The sequence below is a fragment of the Scheffersomyces spartinae genome (genome assembly GCF_019049425.1).
Source record: "Scheffersomyces spartinae strain ARV_011 chromosome Unknown scaffold_9, whole genome shotgun sequence".
Lineage (NCBI taxonomy): Eukaryota > Fungi > Ascomycota > Pichiomycetes > Serinales > Debaryomycetaceae > Lizanozyma > Lizanozyma spartinae.
In genome coordinates this window covers 484690-508975 of record NW_025065056.1, presented here as the reverse complement: position 1 = coordinate 508975, position 24286 = coordinate 484690, and the positions used below count along the sequence as shown (strand labels likewise).

Here is a 24286-nt window from a genome sequence, read left to right as displayed (position 1 = left end):
TAGTGCACCATAATGCAGTGCACTATGATTTAGTGTATACTATGCTATACTCATATGGCTTACGTATCGATAGTGTAGCTTGTGTGACTTGTCTAACGCGTCTTATTTACTTAACGACTGTTCGAATTCTTTCAAAACATTTGTAAGAACTTCATTCTTCCTCGTAACCATATACAAATCCGCTGGAATCACCTTCAGTCGTCCAGCATGCTGTGCAAATAGCTCTAGATCCTCTCCCAAGTTGATCAATTGATTGAACACCAAATCAACTAAGGACGCCACAAAGGTTGGAGATGTTTGTACGCCTTCTCGCTTCGAACATTCTTCAACTATTTTAGCTACTGCTAAATATATAGTCGCCTTGAGCTGTGATGTCGTTGTGGTTGCCGACGACATAATCCCTGTGTACCTTATTGGAAACAGCTCTCACTGTGAGTATATACTCTGTTATTTTTGTTTAGTATTTGTATAGGTGCGACATTTTTTCTGTACTATCAACAAATGTCGCATGCTTATCGAATAAACGTCGACCCCCACACACAATAGGGGCTATGATTACATCCAACCTACCCCCCAAAAATAAAGACACTTTCAAACGGCATCCCGAACACCATACACATATAACTATTTTGCGACATAAATGTTTCCATACTCTTAGACGAACGACATATCACTTATATAACAACATACGCATCATGTCCAAAAGAGGTATGGCATACTTTTTAGGGGACTCTGATCCTCTGACCAATCATGTCCTTCCAATCAATGCAATGCAATACTCGTCATATTCCGGCCAGTTGTTTAGTGGAGGAAGAGACGGCACAGTTAAAATATGGCAGCCAACCGAACGAATAGACACGGCCATTAACTCCCCCAACCCATTTGTATTCAACGAACAACATTTTGAGACCAGTCAATCGTCACTTTCCAACGGTGGGGGCAACAGTGGAGGCAACGGCCCCCAAGCAGCCACGCAGAACGATATGAGCGAAAGCATACTCAAACTAGAAACAAGCATCAGTTCCAACCCTTTGTGCTACGAAGATACCAAGTACTCCGGGTACACCATAAACCAAAGCTTTGATTTACATTTTGATTGGATCAATGACTTGAAACTCATCAACAACGATAGAGATTTGGTGACGTGTTCCTCTGATCTTTCTATCAAGATGGTCAACTTGCACTCTGCCAATGTAGAAGAAGGTGCTGGGCTAGTGCATCGGTTCCCCAGTATCCACACAGACTACATCAAGAAGCTTTCGGTGTTCAAGTTTGAAAACTCCATAGTGAGTGGTGGATTGGATGGGAAGGCCGTAGTGTGGGACTTGAACGCTTTAAAACCTATAAACAGCCTTATTTCCGAGGAAGAGACCTCTGGAGTGCCCAATTCAATCTATGCTTTGGCCAATAACGACACCAACATCATCACTACGGGAGGCTCTAGTAACATCATCAACTTGTACGACAAAAGAGTCAAAGGGGGGAAATTTATGGGGAAATTAATAGGTCATCAGGATCAAATTAGATGCTTGCTTATGAATGACCGGTTTGTGTTGTCTGGTTCATCAGATACTTCCATTAAGCTTTGGGATCTTAGAAACTGGAAGGTCTATAAGAACTTTGAAATGCACAATGATCCTGTTTGGTGTTTGACCAATGGAGTAGATTCTTCTCCGGGTCTATTGAACCAAGCAGCCAGTCACGATGACTTCCGAGTGTTTTATTCTGGTGATAGAGCAGGCAACATTATCAAGACCGACATGAGTCATTTCTCCGATTTTGATATTGATGATTATGAAGAAGATGCACTTTTCAATCGGACGTTAGACCAGAAATTAGGAGTGGCTACTTTAGTTGCTAAGTCCAATTCTCCTATTATCTCTTTATGTGTGGAATCAAATGTTAGATCATCAAATGGTTCATCGGAAGAGCCAACTATCTTCAGTTCAAACTACACCACTTTGGATCGATACAGAGTCCCAGATGTTAATGAGATTTCCAAGTACCAATACTTGAGAACAACCATGGACCTTTTCACCATGGACGGACTACTAGATGTTGACGAAGCCGAGGCTTCTATTGCAGACCAACAATCTGATTTCTACGACATTGTGAGTCATTTATCTATGGATACCAATACTTTAGACATCCAACTGTCATTGTCTGGAGTTACCAACAACAACAATACTAATGCTGGTACTACGACTGGCCCACCATTCCCAGTGCCTGTTGTTGATACCGACATCAAGTATACCTCCATGTTCTATAACATCGACACCGGTGGACCCTCATGGGAATTTGTCAATGCTTATAAGGAATGTTTGGAAGAGAATGAGGGTCAGAATATTCAGCAGCAGCAGCAACAGCAAATTCAAACAAGTGATAGCACGGCAACGATTGATAGAACACCGGTGGAAATCCTATTAAACCCGTTGCCACCGGACCAGGTCTCACTTATACCCTTCAACATTCGTGCCATGAACCAATTCCCCATAATCAATAAGCCAATGATAGCGAAAAGAATGCTCAACAATAAAAGGCACATTCTTACCATGCTGATGGACGGAGTAATCATTTTGTGGGACATTTTGATGTGTAAGGAGTTGAAGACGTGGTCCAATGACAGTAAACGTAAGCACGAGGAAACAATTACTAAAGACTTTATTGAGGAAAGAACAAAGCAAATGGATAAAATTTATCACCAATTACAAACCCAAGATACCTTAAGAAACTGGTGTGACGTTGAAATCAAAGCAGGGAAACTAATGGTGATTCTACGTGAATCATGTCTAAAGAATCTTGTGGAAATTTACTATGACGAGATGATCAAAGATTATCCGATGTTGTCTGTTGGAAGTGATATGGCTAAAGTTGATGCAGACGATCGATTTGCTATCATTAAGATCATACTCAATTCCTTTTTCCACGAATACTTGGCGGCAGAGTTGGATTTCGATATCAGGCTTCGAGAAGAGTTACTCTTGAGAAGGAAAACAGTTAAAGGATCCTCTGATTCTCTTAGCAAGTTGAATAGCAAGGAAATAGAAGGGGAATCATCATCGTTACGGAAGAAGCTTACTTTCAGCAAATCCAAGGGACAAAGTTCTTCCCATCAAGATGTGGTGTCGGCCAAATCGAGTGTTTGTGACATACCACTAAGCGGATCAGACGTTACGTTTCTAAATGAAATCATTACAGCTAATGTTAGTGGGACGAACTCCAATGAAGTCAATATTCATAATAGCATTCTTGAACATAAACAAAAGTATTGGGAGAAACTGAAATCCAACAACAAGGCACTTGATACTCTCTTGATGCTTTATTCCAATGATCCAATGTTCATAGCTTCAAAGCAAGAAAAAGGCTCCGAGGGTAACAATAATTACTGTCCCGTAATTCCATCTAAATATCTCCCATCGAATTTGGTGCTTACAGTTTTTGAAGATGATCCAACATTGGGTAATTTCCGTGAAGTATGCAGTTATACATTGAATGAATTACATAACATAACCCATGAAATAATCCGAAGCTTGAGACACAATTTACCCTCTTGGCTAGTCCAACCTTTGCTTTATGATAAGTATCCTCCTATAGAGGTTACCCGGATATCGTTTCAATTACTTGAATGTAATTATTTACAACTTGCACCCAACAAAACCATCCAGGGCAAATCACAGAAGAAAATCAAACGACTTCCTCAAATTGATGGGTCCCTCAAACTTACTTCACATAGCATGCTTCGAGTTCTGAAAATTTTAGGATATGTTTGTGAAAAGTTTGAATCCAAAACCAGTGAAATGAGAGATAAGAAATTGGCTTATGAATGGTTGGCATTGGAATGTAAAGGACAGGAATTACCACCTACCATGACACTACAAACCATCAAGACCATAATATGGAAGTCAGGTACTGATCTTGAGCTTAGATATCGTCGAAAATTTGACTAATAAGAAGCCGTCACTTGTATAGAATTTATAGTCAATTTTCATGCGAAAAGGAGTATCAACTTTTCCTGCACACAAACATCACCAACTCATCGACAATATTTTTCATCATCATCAACCAAAAATTGTTGTTGATGAGGTTGCCCTTCATTCCTTAACACAGCAATATACAACATGGATGAATCAGACAGAAAGGTAAGTCGGTTATGGAGAACCTTCAAGACGGTCAAAGAGATGGTCAGAGACCGAGGATATTACATCACGCAAGAAGAAATCAACATGTCATTGGAAGAGTTCCGGTCCAAGATTTGTGACAGTATGAACCAACCTCAAAGAAAATTGATGTGTTTCCAAGCCAACCCCATGCCTGAATCGTTAGAGAAGTTCCCTGAATTGGGATCTTTATGGGTTGAGTTTTGTGATGAAGCGTCTGTTGGTATCAAGACCATGAGAAACTTTTGTATTCATATTAGTGAGAAGAACTTTCTGACGGGTATTTTCATATACCAGAATAGCATTACCCCCAGTGCCAATAAGTTGATCCCCACTGTGTCTCCCGCATCCATTGAGACGTTCCAAGAGGGGGACTTGATTGTCAACATCACTCATCATGAGTTAGTGCCCAAACATATTCGGTTATCAACGGAGGAGAAGAAGGAGTTGTTGGCAAGATATAGATTGAAGGAGTCGCAATTACCCAGAATTCAAAGAGAAGATCCGGTGGCAAGATATTTAGGTTTAAAAAGAGGGGAAGTGGTCAAGATCATTAGAAGATCAGAAACTTCTGGAAGGTACGCTTCTTATAGAATTTGTTTATAAACAGTTGATGTAATATAGTAAAAGATAACTGCTAGTAGTTGATCAGTCTGTACTTGTTCAGGGTGGTGCTGCTCTGTCTTGCCATTAGTACTGAGTCTTGAATGCCTGTCCACCATTGGACAGCTTGGAGATCTGCTATGGCTCGTTGTGGAGATACAACCACCCCCTTATCTCCTAAGAAAACAGGTCCAATGGTAACGATTAGTGAATCGTAGTTCCCCAACGTAAGTAGGTCGTTGATGACCGTGGCTCCTCCTTCAACCATAATTGACCGGATATGGTGATGATCCCATAACTGCTTATAGATGGTGTTCCACACTGTTTGGAGTGGCTGGCCGATCACAGGGATCTTTATATAGTGCCCCCCAGTGGCTTGTAGTAGATGTGATTCTGACGTGTCAGGTTCGGTGTCAGCATCGACTAAGATCAACGGTGCTAGACCCTGTTGCGCATCCACCAAGCTCCGCAACTGCGACTGAGAGTATCTCCATTTGGCATGAGGGTCTAGAACAACCGGTCTGATGGAGGACGAGGAGGAAGTGGCCAGATAGTATCGACAATTCAACTTGGGATCGTCAGCCAAAACAGTTCCAATCCCCACAAGTATGGCATCATGGTGATGTCTAATGTAGTGGGTCATGGCCTTAGTTTGTTGATGGCTGATGACAGTTCTTGTTCCTGGTTGTGCAGCGATTCGTGAGTCCAACAGTTGCGCATACGTTAAGGTAACAAACGGTCTGTCATTGTATGGGACAGGCAAGTACGCTGCAAGAGCTGATGAAAGATCGCCGTCTATGATCATGTCACGGTGTGCCATGTAGCTGTAGTATAGCCGTAGTACGTAAGTACCACTGTACAGCTGGGTCCAGCTGAGGTGAAGTTCGCACTAACAGAACTTAACACTACCGTCACTATGGCCATCACACTAAGAGATTACAGACCATGCTATACAGTTTACAGGCTGTTCTGTTTATGTTTATGTATGCTGCTACGTATGTATGGATAGATATATGGATGTATATCATATGCTTCTTTTGAGTTGCTCCATTTGGTCAGCTTCTTGTTCCCGTAGCACTTTGGTATCTCTTTGCATACGTGCCAACTCTCGTGCTTGCCATTGGTCAAATTCTGTTTCCGGATCAACGTCGTCTGTGTCGTCTACGCCGTCAAACGAAGTTGGTGTGTGTTCTGGAGCTTCCAATTGCTGCGACTGGTGGTCTAGACGTGCTAGAAGTGCTGCTCTACCGGTTGGTGTTGATGTGACATGGTTTTGTTTCGACTTTCTAATGAACACAGGTTTTGCTTGCGTCAAGTCGGACGACGACGACGACGACGACGACGACGACGACGACGACGATGATGATGATGATGCATCCGATTCATCTCCTGAAGACGACATGTCTGTATAGTATGAAGTGTTGGCTAGTCAACTCATCTACGGTGCGACATTAATGTTTGTCAAACAGTGTACTGGCCACCGCACACTACAACCACTAGATTGACCGTAGTGGCCACAGCCACAAGTAGGCGTGTCTGATGCATGTCATACGTAGACTACAATTCTGCCACAGTGTATATGTTACACCGCAGTGACACTGTAATGACGTAGTCATAGTGTGACGTATGCTGTAGCGTCTTCCGTATATCACAAGATGATGAATCAGATGAACGCGTTTACGAAAGCGTGTAGCGGGGTACAGCACATGATCACCAGCATAACGATACGAATATGACTGACTATGATTACAACTATGACTACGAGAACGACTGAGGATGACTACTACTCTGGATGACTACCAATACGACTTGTTATGTTGACTTTGTTGTGCTGACTAGGAGTCACAACTACCCAACAACCACGTACCCACCAATACCCCTATTACGGCTGGAACATGCACGTTTCTGGTGACGAAGCCGAGCTTTGTACCGGATGGACCGAACCAGCGTATTGTTCAGAAAAATTATGTCAACTTGAGTAGTGCACTGTTCGGGCATCTCGTGAAGAGGACAAAAGTGGTGATGATAATAACAAAACAAATATATATATATGTGGTCCACGTTTGAAGTTGCACTAGACGCTGTACTAGACGCTTAGACTAGACGCTTAGACTGTACTAGATTGTTAGACGCTGCATTATACTGCTCCTTTATACTATGCCATTTATTCCATCTGTTGATCGACCCTTTGGGATTTACCTCTGGGACGTGATGGACCAATCAATTGCTTGGATCACCGACGGTAAGATTATCCCCAGTCAATTTGAGTTTATCGAAGGCCAAACAAGATTCTCAACCTTCCCCCCAGTTGGTATGGCCATTTTCGTCTACTATGCTGTGATCTTTGGTGGTGATTTCTTGTTCAAATCTTTCAAAGTTAAACCTTTGAAATTGAATGGCTTATTCCAACTCCATAACTTCTTTTTAACAGCCTTATCCTTGTCTATTTTGGTCTTGATGATTGAACAATTGATTCCAACCATCTATCACCATGGCTTATTCTACGCTATCTGTAACGAGAAGAACTGGACTCAAGAAATGGTGTTTTTGTATTACTGTAATTACATCACCAAGTTTATTGAATTCATCGACACTATTTTCCTCGTGGTTAAACAGAAAAAATTAACCTTCTTACACACTTACCATCATGGAGCCACCGCTTTGCTTTGTTACTTCCAATTGGTTGGCGAAACTCCTATTTCTTGGGTCCCCATCACTTTGAACTTGGGTGTTCATGTCGTGATGTATTGGTACTACTTTTTGGCGGCAAGAGGTATTAGAGTCTGGTGGAAACAATGGGTTACACGGTTCCAAATCATTCAATTTGTTATTGATTTGGCTTTTGTCTACTTTGCTTCAGGTATCAAAATCATGTACGTTCATTTCCCTGAATATTGTGATATGACTAAGTTCTGTGATGATTGTGCTGGTACTATGACTGCTGCTTATTCAGGCGTTGCCATTTTATCTTCTTATTTGGTTTTGTTCATTATGTTTTATATTGAAAACTACTTGAAGAAGGCAAAGAGAGCCAAAGCCAAGAAGGAGTAAGCAAATGCAATGCGATGCGATGCGATGCGATGCTGCTACATTACACATATGCTCTGTATTTGCTACTTCATTAAACATGTGCTCTGCTACATATGCTCTGCTACATATGCTCTGCTCTGCTTCTTCATATACACTCCTTACACTCTAACGATACAAGAACCTTTGATAAAAAGTTTCTCCTACTAATAATAATATTAATATCTAATTAATGAAATGTCCTTCAGTAATGTCGTCAAATGTCGGAATACTTTCTGCTGCTCCATGCTTTTGAATAGCCAAACTACTGGCTCTAGTAGCAAATGTTATTGCCTCATGTAAACATTTGGCTTGACTCAATTGCAGAACTACTCCTCCAAAGAAAGTATCACCAGCTCCTGTAGTGTCGACCACGTGACTTACTTTGACCGAGTCTGCTTTCAATGGCGGTGATATGTCCTTATTGGTATAGACACACCCCTTACTTCCCAAAGTTATAATGACAGTAGATATCCCGTTTGGTGCTAATGCCCTTTGTAAAAATTCTGCCAATGTCGCAATGTCGCAGTTTTCTTTATGGTGTAGTCCTAAAACGGAAGCTATATCCGATGCTTCACCTTCATTGACAATAATTAAATCTATCGATGCCAAAACGACACTGGAAACCCATTCCTTCTTAAATGGTGAAGGATTATAACAAATGTTAACCGCTGGTCGATTAACTTTCAACCATTCAATGGTTTTTAAAGTGTCTGGATATTCATTTTGAAGTATAACATAATGATCCGTTCCGCATATCTCCGGGGGAAAATACTGTTCGTACTCGGAGTTTGTCGGTTGCAATGTGCCATTGGCTCCACTGGTTATTAATATACGATTCTCTCCACTCTCAGCTTCAACTAATATCACCGCTACACCACTCTTGGTGTTTGGAACAGAGTCAATAAATGTCGTATCAACTCCGTCTCCTTTCAAGGCGTCTATCAATTCCTTCCCGAACCCATCATCTCCTACCCGTCCAATCATCCGAACTCGCTGGACTTTTGCACCATCTTGTGATGCCGTAAGTCGAGCTACTGCAATGGCTTCGTTAAGTCCTTTACCTCCGATATGAGTTTCAAAGGCATCGGCTTGAAACGTTTCTCCACCTCCAGGTACACGGTCAGTGTAAGTGACCAAATCGTAGTTAAGAGATCCGATGACTGTAATCATGTTGATGTCTGCAGTTAAAAAGAAAGCGTGAAGTCTATGCTGGATGACATTTTGTCTCTGGTTCCAAATCTGGGGTGAGATTTGTGTTAAAAACACGACATTGACTCAAGATCGTGATGTGCGGGGCTCTAACAGACACCTGACACCAGATGAAGCATATTCTATTGTAAGCTTTTAAGATGTGGTAGTCTTTGAGAATGGTGACGAATAATTGATGGAAATATGTCTGTATTCCTAATGTCTTAATGTCTCTCTTTTCGAGTATTAGATCTGATTATGGCGTACATTGCGACTTGAAGGGTAATGGTTTTGGATTTTTCATTAGTGGAAAACAAGGTGACAATTATGTCTCATAAGTCAGTTAGGTCTCTGCTCAATGTCTGCACAATTTCTGGTCGCTGTCTGTCCAGCGTCAGTACGATCTCTGTTTGTTGTGTGTTTGCTTGATTGCTCAGTGTCGTCACAGCCTCTGTTTCCTGTCAGTTCAGAGACAGTTCGCCACCTGATTGTTGTCAGGTAGGTGTCTGTTCAATGTCTAGATCTTTAAAGTGTCAGTTGAATCGAAGTTCTCTGTCGGGTGTGTGTTGAGTATCTGTTGAGTTTCTGTTCAGCGTATGTTTAATGTCTGTTTAATGTCTGCATAAGAGCTTGTTCGGTGTTTTGTCCAATTTATACTTAGTATCTGTAGAGTGTCTGTCTATTGTGTTGCCAATTTTGCCAACTTAGCCAGTGCTATGCCTTAGAACTGATCGAATGACGCTATCAGGGCTAACACTGGAAATGAGACTGATTAGAATTATTGCGTCGTTTGCTATTTGCGTACACGATTTTGCAGCTTTTTGGGTGCGAAGCATGCAGACACAATTACGTACCCTAATGAGCTAATCAAAACGATTACTACTAGTAGCAACTAAAAGTGTGGGGCTGACATGAAGCAGTAAAACAACCACCATTTCACAGAGTTTGGACATCAACTATTTGGTGTTCATAAGCTGTTCGAAGTCTCGACAATTTTTACTTGGTGTATGCGTGTTGCTTTCGTGGAGGCTGCATACTGCATTCTAGAGTCTGTTTAATTCACATGAGATTTGTGTCAAATGTGACAAAAATCTGGACAAAGTGACGGTTTATCAATAATAGAACACTTTCAGCACGTTAGCCCTTCCTTACACCTCGCTTATTCAGACCCCTACTTGGATTTTGGTTAATACCGCCCTTACCTGCTAATATCACCAACAGACATTGACTCCTTTCATTATCATATCTCCATGGCATGTCAATTGTGTGATGCTGATAAACAGTACTTGTAGCTACAATAATAATAATAATTACATTATATAATCAAGCATGAATATGCATATGCATATGCATAAAAATAATAAATTGATGCATATGCACATATTCTATAATACTTCAACTTTAACCGGATCTGTTCATTCTCTTCAATCTCATCTTCTCAGCAAATGTCAATGGTCTATCAGAAGTAGGAGCTGGAGCTGGTGCGTCTGGAGATCTAACAGGGGCGCTACCTCCTCTTTGGGAAGGTGGAACATACGAGCTGTTTCTGACAGGTGGAGCCATTTCAGCTTGCATGGCTTCTCTCTTCTTTCGAAGCTCTTCGTCTTTTTCCTTTTGTAATCTCAACTCTTCCTTGAACTTTAACATTTGCTCTTCCTTAAGTCTTCTTTCTTCTTCCTCGGCAGCATGTGCAGCTTCTTGAGCCTTGGCCCTACGCAATTCTTCAACACGTTGTCTCTTGATTTGTTCAACACGGGCCCTCTTTGCTTCTTCCAATTCAGACTTTGCTTGTTCCTTCAACTTCTGCAACTTGGTGGCATTCTTCTCAGCAATGACGTCAGCAAAGGAATTGAAATCTCCAACCATTCTGGTGAATCTGGTCTTCAACTTAGAAGCATCATCAAAGTCCTTCTTGGCCTTGGAAAGCTTGCGCTCCTTCATGGCTTCGTAGTTCTTATATTCTTGTTCTTCTTGTTGTTCAGCATCCTTGGAAAAGTATTGCAATTCATAACGTCTGAATGCTCTTTCCAAGTGGTCCGTTCTCTTAGCAACAGCCTTCATCTTCTCATCCAATTCTTGTTTATCCTTGTTCAACTGAGCAATTTGCATACGCTTCAATTCCTCGGTGTCCAATTCCTCTAAATTGTCTATTTCAACCTTAATAATACCCTTAGCATTGATTTCTTCAACAATTTTTCTGGCTTCATTTTCTCTAATCAACTTACGTTCTCTTTCCAATCTTTCTTGTTCCTTCTTCTCTTGTTCTTGGATTAATCTTTCTTGTTCAGCCTTTTGTTCTTCAACCAATCTGGCTTGTTTCAAAAGGGCAGCTTCTTGTTCACGAGCCTTTCTGGCTTGTTCAATGGCATGCTTACGTTCTTCCAAGATTTGGAATCTTTGAGCAAACGCTTCTTGTTCGGCCTTCATATCAACCAAAGCATTCTTTAAAGCAGCTTGCTTCTGTTGTTGGATTTGCTCTTCATATTCAGGATGAATAACCTTAGAAGCTTGACCCAAAGTCTTGGCCAATTGTGACAATTGACTTCTAACCAAATCAGCGGGGGAAACCTGTAATCTGGTGGCCTTACCTTCATTGAAAGACTCTTCAAATGGTGAAGACTTGAAGATTACAACACTGCTTTCATGGTCAATTGATAAAGTCAAATAACCATTTTTAGCAGCATGGACAATCAAACTTTCAACTTCCAATGGTGATAATTCAAATTCAGTCCCTTCAAAAACACCCAAGTTGACCAAGAATTCCAATTTAACACTCTCATAAACTTGAGACACTTGTTGGAATAATCTGATCAAAATGACTTCAGTTAAAGTGGGAATATAACGCTTGTATTCATCATCTTGTTGAATTTTCTTAAAGAGTTCAATTACCAATTTCTTGATAGTCAAAGGATGGAAGTTACCACCATTCAAAACGTTGAATAAATGTTTGATTTCTGGTTCAACAAATTCCAAAATGTTCTTAGAAAGAATAATTTGCAACAAAGAATCTCTGGTGGGCACAGCATTCAAGTTCAATAAAGTGGTCAATTTGGTGTTCTTACCCATTTTATCGTCAACCAAAGTCTCGTTACTTTGGATAGACTTTTGAGGAATAGCCAAAGTACTCAACACCAACACTGAAGCATAGTGTTTCAATTCAGAGTCAGTAGCATTAGGAGATTGGGAGTACAAATTGAAGAACTTGATCCAAGCAGCTGCATGGAAAAGAGCATTATCAGAAACAGCAAAGATTCTGGCCAAGTTTTGATAGTAACTAGACATCATTTGAGGTCTAGGGACCTTTTTGGAGACGGTGATCAAAGAGTGAACATCGTCAACGGATCTAAAGGATTCTTGCCACAATTCCAACTCCACAGCTATGTTCAATTGACGGAACCGTTGTTCCAAATAACGTTGGGCAGTTTCAGAGTTGGTCAAATCAATAGAATTGGTTTGGTTGGTGGTTTTACCCTGGGTGGTGACACTTTGCATGTGACCTCTTAACAATTCACATAATCTTCTAAACTCATTCTTTCTACCGTATTTCTGACAAAACACAAACGCTTGTTGAGTAATGGCACTGTAAGTCACCTCCAACTTGGAGTTGTTCCGCAAGATATCCAAACTGACTCTAAAGGCTTCCCAAAGGAACCTCAACCAGGGAGTAATCACATCTCTTTCAGTACGATCAGCAGAATCAGCACTGGAAACAGCTGACATCAAAATGGATTCTGGGGTTTGAGGACCTTCCAAATCTTCAACATTCTCTTCTGTTTTGATCTCAGCCTTGGCCTCATCCAACTTCTTCAGGGACAAGTCAATGAAATGACGAACAATCACCTGAACAGACTCCAAGCCTTGATCGGACATCTGCACATTCTTCTTGTACTGGTGTAAGGCATCCTTGGCCAATTTGCCCTTTCTCAAGTCCACAGCCAACTCAATAAGGAGCAAGGCAATAGGCTCCAAGTCTTCAACTTGTAAGTAACGAGTTCTCTTGGACGTGATCAACTGGTACAACGTTTCCAATGCGGCCTCGCGCTCGCCCACGCCGATCAAGTCCTCGGCTCTCTTCAACACGTTCTCCGGACGGAAGTTATAGTTCTTATGAGGTGGAGCCATTGTGTTTGATAAGGTGACTATAGTGGTGGGTTTGTCTTTAGGATGGTTGTAAAAGTTTTGTACTGAAAATTTTTCCCAGGCGCTACCAACGAATAATAAGTAGTGCGAAGGCTAATAGTACATTTAGAACTAGCAGTCTTAATACCATGTTACAGTACACAATGTATGCTATGTATGTATTCAGTATAAATGATTTATTTAGAATGGCGGGAACTTCTCTTCCATCTCCGGAACGGACTTAACCAACCCCTTCTTATCCATAAGAATCACACTGAGTCTGGGATCAATTCCGTATTCAGTGAACACTCTTCTGGAGTCAGTTTCTTGTCCCTCATTGGTGTAACGGTAGTTCCCGTAGTAAAGAGCATTTTGCTCTAATACCATGTCTTCATAATGGAAGTAATCCATCTCCGTGACTTCTTTTGTAATTGTCTTCTTCTTCTTATTGGTCTGCTGGTCGTCTTCCTCCATCTCATTGGCTGCTACCAATTGGTAGACCTTGGAGATGACCAAATAATAGTCATACGATTCATTGGCGTTGTCCAACTCAGAAATAAGCATCTTGTACATTGGAGGGATGGTTTCAACAGGCATGTTAATCACCCGTTCACTTATAATCAACCCTACCTTGAACTTGGGGTCCTTCAATACCTTTCTCATCATCAAGTTGAACTCTGTGTCCTTGCTAGTCTTCTCCAAGACGTAGTCACTTATGGTACGGACACAAGGACGTGATTCAGTGATGGCCATTGGTATAGTTGTGAGAATAGCAAAGGGGTCCCCATTGATGCCTTCGGTCTTGATGGTGGTACCAATGGCATTCTTGCTTAAGATGACGTCTGCCAAACTGGAAACATCAAATTTGCTATGGTCATCTCCAAAGAGCTGTCTGACCAATGTCTTGATGCTGTGGAAGTCGATTTCTGGGTTAAAGTCAAAATAATCGAAATCAACATTAACCAATTCTTCACCAGGAGCTTCACCTTCGGCATTGGCAACACTACCACCAACGTCCACTTGTTCGGTCTCCGATTCGGAGTCGGTAGAACTCACGTCGATGTCCGAGTCTTCTTCCTGTCTTCTCTTAGCCATCCTGCTATGTCTTATAATGTCGTATGGGTCTGAGATGAGATGACTTGAGTCGACTTTGACTTTCAGTGCGACTGAAAAATTATGTCATCACCTTCACCAAAACGTCACTATTCGATCCTTTACCTCGGTACAATGGGTCTAATAGAAGGGTACAGTTCCAGCGATGACGATACCCCGGAGAAACCAACGGTCGCAGAATTGGTGAGCCGGTACCGGCAGGAGATGGACCTGTTACAGAAGTCACAGGAAGATGATCCAACTCCGGAAACAACCGTTGATAAGCCAAAAGATAAGGTCGTCACCAAACAAACAGCCAAAAGAGCTAAAAAGAACTTTGATATCGACTATTCGGGTCCATGGAAGAAGAAGCATAAGGTAAGCGGCCATACAGAACAAGTGGGTGAAGAAAATAGTGAAGAAGTTGGTGGTATTGAAGACGAAAATGATGGTGATGCTGAAGACCCAATCTCCTCAACTTCCACGACTACAGAACAAACTCCTTGGTCTCAATTTGTTGGTAGTAAACAGAGGGATTACTTGGGAAGATCGTTTCTTCATATTCCTCAAGATCTTCCAATCAAATTGACTAAAGATCCAACTTCTCATGAGTGCTTTGTCCCCAAGAAAGTCATCACTACCTTTGCTGGTCATAAGGGTGGAGTTAATAAGATCGAGTTATTTCCTCTTTCGGGTCACTTGTTCCTTTCTTGCGGGAACGATTGTCAAATCAAACTATGGGACTTTTATCACCAAAGAGAACTTTTAAGAGTATATCATGGTCATAGTCTTCCAGTGAAAGATATCGCTTTTGACAATACTGGTGAAAAGTTCCTTAGTTGTGGCTATGATAAAGTGATCCGGCTTTGGGAAACCGAGTCTGGTGAAGTTCTCAAGACCGTAAAGGTCAATGCCATTCCCAATACTCTCAAGTTCCATCCTTTTAATGACCAAGAGTTCATCGTTGGTCTCTCCAATAAGAATATCGAACACTATGACCTCAGTATCCCGGAATACACTGTCCCCATCCAAGTGTATGATCACCATCAAGGTAGCATCAACTCCTTAACAATAATCGACGATGGTAATAGGTTTATGCTGACATCAGATGATAAAACCGTTAGATTCTGGGATTGGCAAATCAACATTCCTGTTAAGTTCATAAGTGATCCATCTCAGCATTCAATGCCACTGGCCAAAGTTACTCCTGATGGGAGGTTCATAGCCCTACAAAGCATGGACAATACCATTCATGTAATACAAGGCTACGGCAAATATAAGTTCAACAGAGCTAAAACATTCTCTGGCCATATCACGGCAGGTTACGGGATAGCCATAGACATTTCTCCAGATGGGAAGATTATCATGAGTGGAGACAGTAAGGGGAATGCTTTCTTTTGGGATTGGAAATCAACAAAATTGGTTAGAAAGTTCAAGGTAGATAATAAACCAACAACTTGTATTTGTTTCCATCCACAAGAAACATCAAAAGTTCTTATTGGTGGACTTTCAGGGAAAATTTACTGTTGTGATTAATTATATCAAATCGTTCAATAGTTCATTTATTCACACAATAATACATTTCTCCTTCTTGTATTGGTTTCGTTTCTTTGATGTGCTTTTAGCATGGGTAAAGTGATGATGATGATGGTGATGATGCTTGTGTGGCTGTGGTTGACCACTGGTGCCTTGATCTGACACAATTTCTTCGGCACTTCCCAGGGAAAATTTAATACTACTTCCTTCAACTGCAACCTCATTAAGAGCAGGTGAAGATATGTTACTCTTGAGTGATCCACCTTCACTGGGTACAACACCAGCTTTCCCTAACTTATTATCGATCTCGTCTGGGCTGTATTCCACTGTTTTAGGAGACGTTGCCCGGTCATCGATGGGTATGGAACGACCATTCAGTGAAGTATTCGTTAGAACATTATAAGCGAACCCACCACTTCTTGTGCTTGAAACTGCATCGTCATCGATGGAGGAATCTTGACTCCACCTTGAGTTCCGTCGAGGGATACTAAAACTGGGTTCTCGTTTGTTCTTCTCGGGTTTCAACTCTCTAACATAGTTTCTATTCTCATCTGTGACATACCAATAGTATTTGTCTCTTATATCAATAAATGAAGGGTCCGTAGGAGGAATATCCGGGAGTGGGACGGAGGAACTACCTGAAAGTTCCTTGTTTAGAGACAAATTACTAAATTCTTCTCCAACTTCAGACGATGAGAGTTGAGGTGAATTGCTTGCTGATAAGATTGGTGATAATGAAGTGTTCAAGAATGCAGAGGTCATGGGTGGTGGAAGTTGATGGTATTCATCATTAGTATTAGTAGCTGCTGCTGGATTCCAATACAGTTCCTTAAACCCATCAGCATCACGAACAGCTGTAGAAGGTTTCACTTCTCCGTCGTTATCGGATACCAAACGATAGAATAACAAATAGGGCCATTCCTTTTCAAAGATCTCATCAAAAGTCTTCTCCACCACACGGCCATTCTTCTTCATGTCGTCGTATAACAACCATGGAGCATTAGAAGCTTCTTCATCATTAACAAGTGTTTCCCTATTATTCTTCCGTATAGCCGAAACAAAATGGCCTGAATGGATCGAAACTCCTTTATGGAACACAGCACTCTCTAGGATCAATCTGAAGTTATCTGGAAGTCTCTGTTCATTGGGATCATCAGCAACAAACTGAGGTAATAAAATTATTGGAGGTATTATGACTCTTTTGTTTGATTTCTTGGAACTACCATCAGCACTATCAAAGGAATAGTTCTTAAGACAAATAGGAAGAATTGGCCTTCTATTTGCAAACTCCTTGACATTTGCAGCTGCTGAATCATCGACATCCGTATAGAATGGTAATAATTTAAGAAACATCCAAGCTGGTAAACTAACTTCTTTTGGCAGATTTGGAGGACCATGATGCGTAGTAGAAGAAGTAGTAGTAGTAGAATTATTTCTCCCTCCTCCTCCTTCTCCACCTACGGAATCAATTTCATTTAAAGACCAGATCGAAAGAGTTGAAGATCTTGTTCTCAAGGTATACCGGGGGTTGCTGCTCTTTCTATCTCTATGTAACGATTGTGTTAATGGAGAAGAAGCTTCAGAGGAATTATCAGCATTCTCTCCGTTGTGGGTAACTAGCCCCGGAGTTTCACGTAACGTATCCAAAGTTAATCTCCTTTCTAATTCCCGTTTAACCACAATGGAATTGTTAAAGTACAGTTCAAGACATTCTTCTAGAAGAACTCCATCATCCGAGGCTGAAGTTGTAGCCGAAGCTGATGCTGTAGTGTCTGGCAGTGATGATGATGACGTTGAGACTGAAGCTGCTGCCTTTGCCGTTGCTTCTACCTCTGCCTCTGCCTCTGCCTCCTCAGGCAACGACACAAACAATATTCGTTCCTTTGTAAACTTCTGATCGTCTTCCTTATTAAACTTCCCGGGATGTTTAATATCAACTTTAAATGTAAGCATGGGCATCAACAACACCTCTGTTAAAAACTCAAACAACGAAGCAGCATCCTGTTGACGATGAGATAAGGCTTCTGTGAACCCTAACCGGAATAACACGTTGCAAATACCGACAGTAATATCCGTAGTGACCAAATTACCGGATCGGATAAGGTTGACATACATCCGAAGCAATACACTCAATTGATGGACATCACTGGCTTGAGGATGCAAGTTGGAGACAAAGAGCATCTGTTCAAAACTATCAAGATTAGCAAACATGGCAAACATAGTGGCATCCAAATAGCACATGACATTTTCCCAGTTCTCTGATCCTTGGAACTGAATAGCACATCCGAACTTATCTCTACCTTCAATGGTAACAAAGAATCCCTGTTCGCTCAACTGGAAGAACCGACCTAGCACGAATGCCTTGCTAACGTCACCTTGGGTGAACGGAGACTTGAGTAACGCTATCAATGCTTGCACTGACGGTATGTCCAAGTTCAACTGTTCAAAATACGATTCAAGCAATTTGACGGCATTGGAACTGGAGCTGTATTTCTTGCTGTGGGGGAGGATCGGATCACCAGTCATTTGCTTGTAATCTGCTTTGGTAAGGAACGAGACGTACTCATCCCAGAACGAAGGGCCTAGAACCTTGTCAGACTCAGGTTGCGCTCGTCTAAACTGTGTGATACGTCGTCTCAACATCACTAACAGATTTATATATAGAGAGAGCAGTATATAGAACAGTATGTAGAACAGTATGTGCTACACCTTAACACAGTGCCCCCAGTCGAAGGTAGTGCTTCGCCAATAAAATTGGCGATAACCATGGCAACCATATAAACCCTTCCGTGATACACTTAATGGGATACGTCACAATTGTATAGTAAATGCGACAAGTAACAATTGTATATAGTAATGTGACACGTCAGATTTGTAACTCTACACTGTTATATTCAACTCCTTCATCTTTACCAATGCAAGATCAATCTTCTTATCCAAATCACCCTTAATATACTCCTCACGTGACTTTGCATCCAACCTCAGTTCAAGTTGACTTAACTGCTGGTAATTATCATCAAAGAACTTCATTTGTAGCTTAACAAACAGTGAAAACGATGGATCCAAAAAGGGGATCCGGAGATTAACAAAATTGGGGAGTTCCTGTTTAAGTTGATCATTCAATTTGGTATATGTTTCTTCTGCCGCTTGTAACTGTTTATTTAACTCCGGTAATCGAGGATCTCTTTCTCTATGTTCTTGTACATTCTGCTGCTCCTTGTCAATCATCTTATTCACTTTGCACTTGAGCAGATCATAATCAAGTTGCTTCCGGGCCCGCTTCTTGATGGCGGAATTAATCTCCGGGTAATACGAATTGAATCGGGATAAAGGATTTAGTATAGTCTGATTATAAGGACCTTCTAAATCCAATAGTGTTTCTTCTCCTATCTTCTTGACCGTTTGAAAATATTGTACGGCAAAATCTGACGTATCATTATTACCTGTAACATTATTATCATTATCTGTAATATGTTTGCCACTACCATAATACTCGCTAAGTACTTCTCCTACATTCGTTTGTGCTTGAGTGACAATCCGGAGCAGCTCCAAATAACTCCGAAGCTCCTTATGAAGCTTGCCACTAGTCTTCTCCATCTCCCGATACCGCTTCTCTTCAAATTCAAACTCCTTGTCAATAGATTGTTCCACTTGACCGGTCCTCACAAGCACTTGGTTTCCCGCTCTGTTGATGGCTTTCTTTAATCCTGTCCACGACATGATACTGTGATTATAAAATATTACTGGTCACAATATGACTAGTCTCAATCAATTTTTAGTTTTCTCGCTTGGCGTTTATATATGTTCCAAGAATAGTATGTTTTAACACTTCTCTAACGCTATGGTTACATTCATAACAATCCGCAGGACCCGAAATATAAGACACCCGAACACCAACTAGTGATGTTCCATAAAAGTCTGATATTAAGTTATATACAAGGATTGTCTGGCACGTGCATTGGCTATTGATTATACTTACTTCCGGCTATACAATCGTCTAATGAAGTCAGTATTCGTTAAGTATAAATGTCTGTCTTTATGGTCACACTTTTATATTCCAAGGCTGTGTCTGAAAGTCTGCAATACTTTTGCGCATGGCTCCTCCAAGCCTTAACGCATGTGAAGTACCTTGATAGCACATATGGCGTCACTACATACTATTGTGAGGTGCAGCATGTGGTATTGTTTCGTAAATGCCCCCACACTCGTAAAATTTTGAAATTTTACGAGTGGCAGAATCATTCTACCGTATATCATTCTACTTATGAATAGTATAAGTTGATACTCGTTGATGGTAATCAATTGAAGTATTCCGGTATTCTCCAACGAAACTTAGCCCATTCAAAATGATTGTAAAGTTTAATTTCATTTCGGTATCATCCTCCATCTACGTCATTTCATATGTAGTCATGAACAAGGTGAGTCATTTGCCAATGATATGAATAATATCCAAAATACTGGAGTCTATCCTCTTGGCACTGATCTAGGTGCATCATACATGCCTCATATACTCATTATGACTGTAGCTTCGTCACTTCTATTGTTGATGCCAATATATATCTTTATGTTCGGCCCTTCATGACTCACTCTTGGATTGCTCAGCAGGTGAATGCATAATTTGGGTGACAAACTTTCCTGAATATCTGGTGATACAAGCAACTGTAAGAACATCATTCTTAATCAGTGTTGTCATCAAGTGATTCAAAATTACATGGTTTGGAATTGAAAGATGATATGAATCCTTATTGGATGCGTAATATGAACTATCACTTCTTTTCAATTGAGGACGCAACTTCCCTGGCCCTTGTCCCGCATAGCTGACCAGTTCACGCATACTCTGATGTTGGTTATTCATTTTGTTTAATAGAACATTGTTCAATTGAGCTGGCAATTGCGGTGGTTCTGTTAATTCAAAGTTCGTATTCTCCTTGAAGTAAGAATAGTTCAAAAACATATCTGGAATATCGCTGGAATATTCAAGAGTTTTGTTTTCAATTGAATGGTTAACTAGAGATGAACTCGAAGCATCGAATCGAGCATATGTCGAGTTATTCAGTGAAACAAGATCACCACTGGCAAAATTCTGTGGTGGAGGTATTGACTGTTGTTGTTGATTGAAAATTTGACTTCCTGGTACTTGATAGTGCTGCTGTTGCTGTTGTTGTTGTTGTTGTTGTTGTTGCTGTTGTTGTTGTTGTTGTTGTTGCTGTTGTTGTTGTTGTTGTTGTTGTTGTTGCAGCAGAGGCACACTTTCGGCATATTCAACATGCTGCTCATCATAATCTTTTGAAATCTTCTCTAAGAAACTATTGGATGCTTCTCTTATCCTATTTACTTCATACTCACCTGCAACCACAGAGGATGGTGGCTGTGTTACTATATTGGCATCATACTCGGATGATGCACCTTGATGAAAAGTTTGGTTTTGGGAGTGGTTGAATAAACGGAAATCATCAATGACTTCAAACCAATTGAAAAATATCCCTTCTTGATCAGTGGCTGTTGGTAACTGATCGCTAACCCGATACTCATTGTTCACAATATACAATAACTTATGCACACCTAAAGGTAACCGCATAGTTGTCACATATTCATTAGGATGTTTACTTGAACGTTTCAACCGAAGTACATCCCTCCAATTAGAGAAAGACCCAATAATGGAGACTTTTTTAATGGGCTCGTTATTGGAATTAACCCATTTGATTTCGATAGGAATAGTTTTGCTTTGATTCAGTTGTTGTTGTTGTTGTTGTTGCTGATGTTGTTGTTGTTGTTGTTGTTGTTGTTGTTGTTGTTGTTGCTGCTGATGATGATGATGTTGTTGTTGTTGCTGATGTTGCTGTTGTTGTTGCTGTTGTTGTTGCTGTTGCTGTTGATTTTGATCTTGTTGAGCATCTCTGTGTTCAACTTGACTCAAATCTGGCATTGACAAATCTCTATCCATTTCTCTATCTGCATCACTTGTTGAAATGTCAATGTCATCCATGACGTCATCGAGGTCGCCAGGTCCTGACATTTCTATGTCTCTATCTAATTTCAGCTGAATCGAGGACTCTGTGGTATCTTCGTCGTCATCTTTCTTGGGGATAATATTTCTGTGTACTTCGTTTTCTGTTTCATCATCTGTTTCTAGTAACCCGTCATGGACTTCGTTGAATTCGTCTTCAAGAAGATCGCTCAGAAACTGACGATAATGAATCAGTAGGTCGTTCGGCTGATGGGCATATGCCTCTACGGTAGAAGTGTTTGTAGTAGCAGCAATGGAATCTCCACCCACCCATCCTGGTGCAAGATCCGGTTGAGCTTGTGATTTGAGAACGGGGAATGATTCTGAACCCGATCTGGACCCTAAACCCGAGTCTGATTTCTGTGACACTAACTCTGCCTTAATGGATTCATTTAAAACAGACTTTCTCAAGTCTAATTCATGTTGATGTTGACCAAGTCCAGCAAGTTGTTCTCTATGAGTAGTGGTCAATGGTTGTGGATCAGTTTTCACTTGATGAAGGATCAAGTCACTGAACTCTTCATCCAAATTCTTATAAGCTTCTTCACGATTAGACATCGTAGGTTTCAACCCACTAGCAGTCGATTTTCGTGTCGACGTAGAAGTATTATTACCCATTAAAAATAAAAGCTGCCTTCCTTAATATGTATGTGAAACCTTTAACTCGGAGAAGACCAGTAGAATGGATTGTTGGTATAGCCGAAAATCTTGAACCAAGAAATAAAACCTCAACTAGTACTTTAATACTTTTAAAGTAGAAATTAAACAATCAACTCACTAGAATTAGACATTGCTAGTTTCTCCTTGATGTTGGCTACCATTTAAATGCACCATTACTTAATAAATTTTGTCCCAGACTTTGTGTTCCTCCCCATCCCACCCCCACAACTTGTATACAGGGAACTATGTAAAGGCCCTTTCCATCGAGACAATGACTATCAGACAGACAGCTGGTCAATGAGCTGATCAACTTTCTAACTGAGTAATTCCGGTCAAGCTATTGCGTTCGAGTAGTCGTGCTCTTTCAATATATTCCTTCAGGTTCCTCTATTCACTTTGTTCGCGTACCTTTGTTCAACGAACTACTAGACTGTATGTATTTCTCGGACTTCTTTGCCTTTACTTCCTTGTGTCTTCTCTCCTTTCTTTTATTAGTTTGCATCGCAAAATACGATGCCCTCCGCAAAATAACATCCAAATGGAATCGATCCAAGTTCGGGAAGAGTATGGCTGTATATCTCAATAATCTGTCAATAATCTCCACTCTTTCCATAGGTGTAGTTTCTCGCATCCATGTTTTGTGTCCAATGGGATGCTTTAATTTAGTTTGTACAATCTCTACAACCACTTTCTCCAAATATAATGTAACTTCAATAGGGAACTCTTGGAGTCCTAGCACTTCTTGAAGCTTCCGTCTGTTCATCCTCTGGTAGTAATGATCTCGTTGTTTGTCATCGGTAAATTTAAATAAAGACTTATGGTCGTGTTTCTCACCCAGATGGTGGGGAATCCCGTACTTCTCTCGAAATATACCCATAGGTTTCAATGGCTCGCTGATATTCAACGCAGGATACTTGGTAGGCTCATAGATTATGGTGACGTTAAGGCTGCCATTGAGGTAAGGACGAATAATGCATCGGTGATATGTTGGTTCGGTTATTGGGTCTGTTTCTGACACAAGTTCTGGCTCTGACCCGAAAGGTTTTGCATCCAATGATGAGCTTATCTCGGTTAACCTAACTCCTTGGTCTCTGATGGGAATGCAAGCAGACTCAGACTGTTGGTGTTGCCACTGAGTCTGATCGATCAATTCATGATGACTCGGAGGCCTACTGTAATTTGAAATGAATACGGCCTCGGATTCGACGCGTTCATTTTGTCGAAGATAGAGTTCGGGCATGAACCTGTGGTCCTCCGGTTCAGAAGACACGAACATATGAGGCAGAGCATCAAAAACGATGCTTTCTATGCCTGACGGAATATGGTGTCCGTAGTGATACTCAGCTTGTTGTGCCGAAAGATAAGAAGTACCATTACCAGCAGCATCAGTAGTATCGTTATTAGAGCTCATATCTGTCTTAAGCTCAGGGGATACTGCATCGAGTGGTAACACCATAAGTGGCATAGACGGGTGTGATCCCTCTAATCCATGATGCTGCGACACATTCGTTTTGCATCCATGATAATCATCACTCGCTAAGTCTAGTTCTATCATAGAAAACGAGTCGGAAACGACAGGGCTAAGCATTCCTAATGACAAACAAGACGCCTTAAGTACGAGAATGGACCCGCTAGTCGTAATTGATTAAGAAAATACCATGTTATGGTGCGAACTCATAGGGCATATCGTTTTTCCAAGATGCAGCAACATCTGACTATTAATACAGTTAATATAAGCTAATATACGACTACGTATCAGACAAGACAATAACCGTAACAATCGATGGTGGCTGAAATTGAATAAATATGATTATGGTCAGCTGATTAGGCAGTTCAAGTAAATCTGGGGTAATGC

The 24286-nt window shown here is 40.9% G+C and overlaps 10 protein-coding genes across 10 annotated transcripts; 4 read left to right on the top strand and 6 right to left on the bottom strand.

The window, feature by feature from the left end:
- Nucleotides 1-695: 695 nt before the first annotated feature.
- KQ657_005250 (uncharacterized protein) lies at nt 696-3947 on the top strand (the record flags this gene model as incomplete). Its single annotated transcript, XM_043195889.1, has 1 exon — nt 696-3947. The coding sequence occupies one exon, from the start codon at nt 696-698 to the stop codon at nt 3945-3947; it is 3252 nt and encodes a 1083-aa protein (XP_043049594.1).
- Nucleotides 3948-4118: 171 nt separating this feature from the next.
- Nucleotides 4119-4763, top strand: RPB5 (DNA-directed RNA polymerase core subunit; the record flags this gene model as incomplete). Its single annotated transcript, XM_043195888.1, has 1 exon — nt 4119-4763. One exon carries the CDS (start codon nt 4119-4121, stop codon nt 4761-4763), a length of 645 nt encoding a protein of 214 aa, XP_043049593.1.
- A 31-nt stretch (nt 4764-4794) lies between these two features.
- RIB7 (2,5-diamino-6-(ribosylamino)-4(3H)-pyrimidinone 5'-phosphate reductase) lies at nt 4795-5580 on the bottom strand (the record flags this gene model as incomplete). Its single annotated transcript, XM_043195887.1, has 1 exon — nt 4795-5580. The coding sequence occupies one exon, from the start codon at nt 5578-5580 to the stop codon at nt 4795-4797; it is 786 nt and encodes a 261-aa protein (XP_043049592.1).
- Nucleotides 5581-5784: 204 nt separating this feature from the next.
- On the bottom strand, nt 5785-6198 carry KQ657_005247 (uncharacterized protein; the record flags this gene model as incomplete). The annotated part of the gene is made up of 2 exons (XM_043195886.1): nt 5785-6164; nt 6195-6198. 2 exons carry the CDS (start codon nt 6196-6198, stop codon nt 5785-5787), a joined length of 384 nt encoding a protein of 127 aa, XP_043049591.1.
- Nucleotides 6199-6917: 719 nt separating this feature from the next.
- KQ657_005246 (fatty acid elongase) lies at nt 6918-7811 on the top strand (the record flags this gene model as incomplete). Its single annotated transcript, XM_043195885.1, has 1 exon — nt 6918-7811. One exon carries the CDS (start codon nt 6918-6920, stop codon nt 7809-7811), a length of 894 nt encoding a protein of 297 aa, XP_043049590.1.
- A 201-nt stretch (nt 7812-8012) lies between these two features.
- RBK1 (putative ribokinase) lies at nt 8013-8999 on the bottom strand (the record flags this gene model as incomplete). The annotated part of the gene is made up of 1 exon (XM_043195884.1): nt 8013-8999. The coding sequence occupies one exon, from the start codon at nt 8997-8999 to the stop codon at nt 8013-8015; it is 987 nt and encodes a 328-aa protein (XP_043049589.1).
- A 1419-nt stretch (nt 9000-10418) lies between these two features.
- Nucleotides 10419-13139, bottom strand: RPG1A (translation initiation factor eIF3 subunit a; the record flags this gene model as incomplete). Its single annotated transcript, XM_043195883.1, has 1 exon — nt 10419-13139. The coding sequence occupies one exon, from the start codon at nt 13137-13139 to the stop codon at nt 10419-10421; it is 2721 nt and encodes a 906-aa protein (XP_043049588.1).
- Nucleotides 13140-14363: 1224 nt separating this feature from the next.
- On the top strand, nt 14364-15764 carry KQ657_005243 (uncharacterized protein; the record flags this gene model as incomplete). Its single annotated transcript, XM_043195882.1, has 1 exon — nt 14364-15764. The coding sequence occupies one exon, from the start codon at nt 14364-14366 to the stop codon at nt 15762-15764; it is 1401 nt and encodes a 466-aa protein (XP_043049587.1).
- Nucleotides 15765-15794: 30 nt separating this feature from the next.
- KQ657_005242 (uncharacterized protein) lies at nt 15795-18407 on the bottom strand (the record flags this gene model as incomplete). The annotated part of the gene is made up of 1 exon (XM_043195881.1): nt 15795-18407. One exon carries the CDS (start codon nt 18405-18407, stop codon nt 15795-15797), a length of 2613 nt encoding a protein of 870 aa, XP_043049586.1.
- Nucleotides 18408-18644: 237 nt separating this feature from the next.
- On the bottom strand, nt 18645-24019 carry KQ657_005241 (uncharacterized protein; the record flags this gene model as incomplete). The annotated part of the gene is made up of 7 exons (XM_043195880.1): nt 18645-19471; nt 19744-19761; nt 19851-19873; nt 20223-20247; nt 20352-22405; nt 22743-22749; nt 22858-24019. 7 exons carry the CDS (start codon nt 24017-24019, stop codon nt 18645-18647), a joined length of 4116 nt encoding a protein of 1371 aa, XP_043049585.1.
- Nucleotides 24020-24286: the final 267 nt, after the last annotated feature.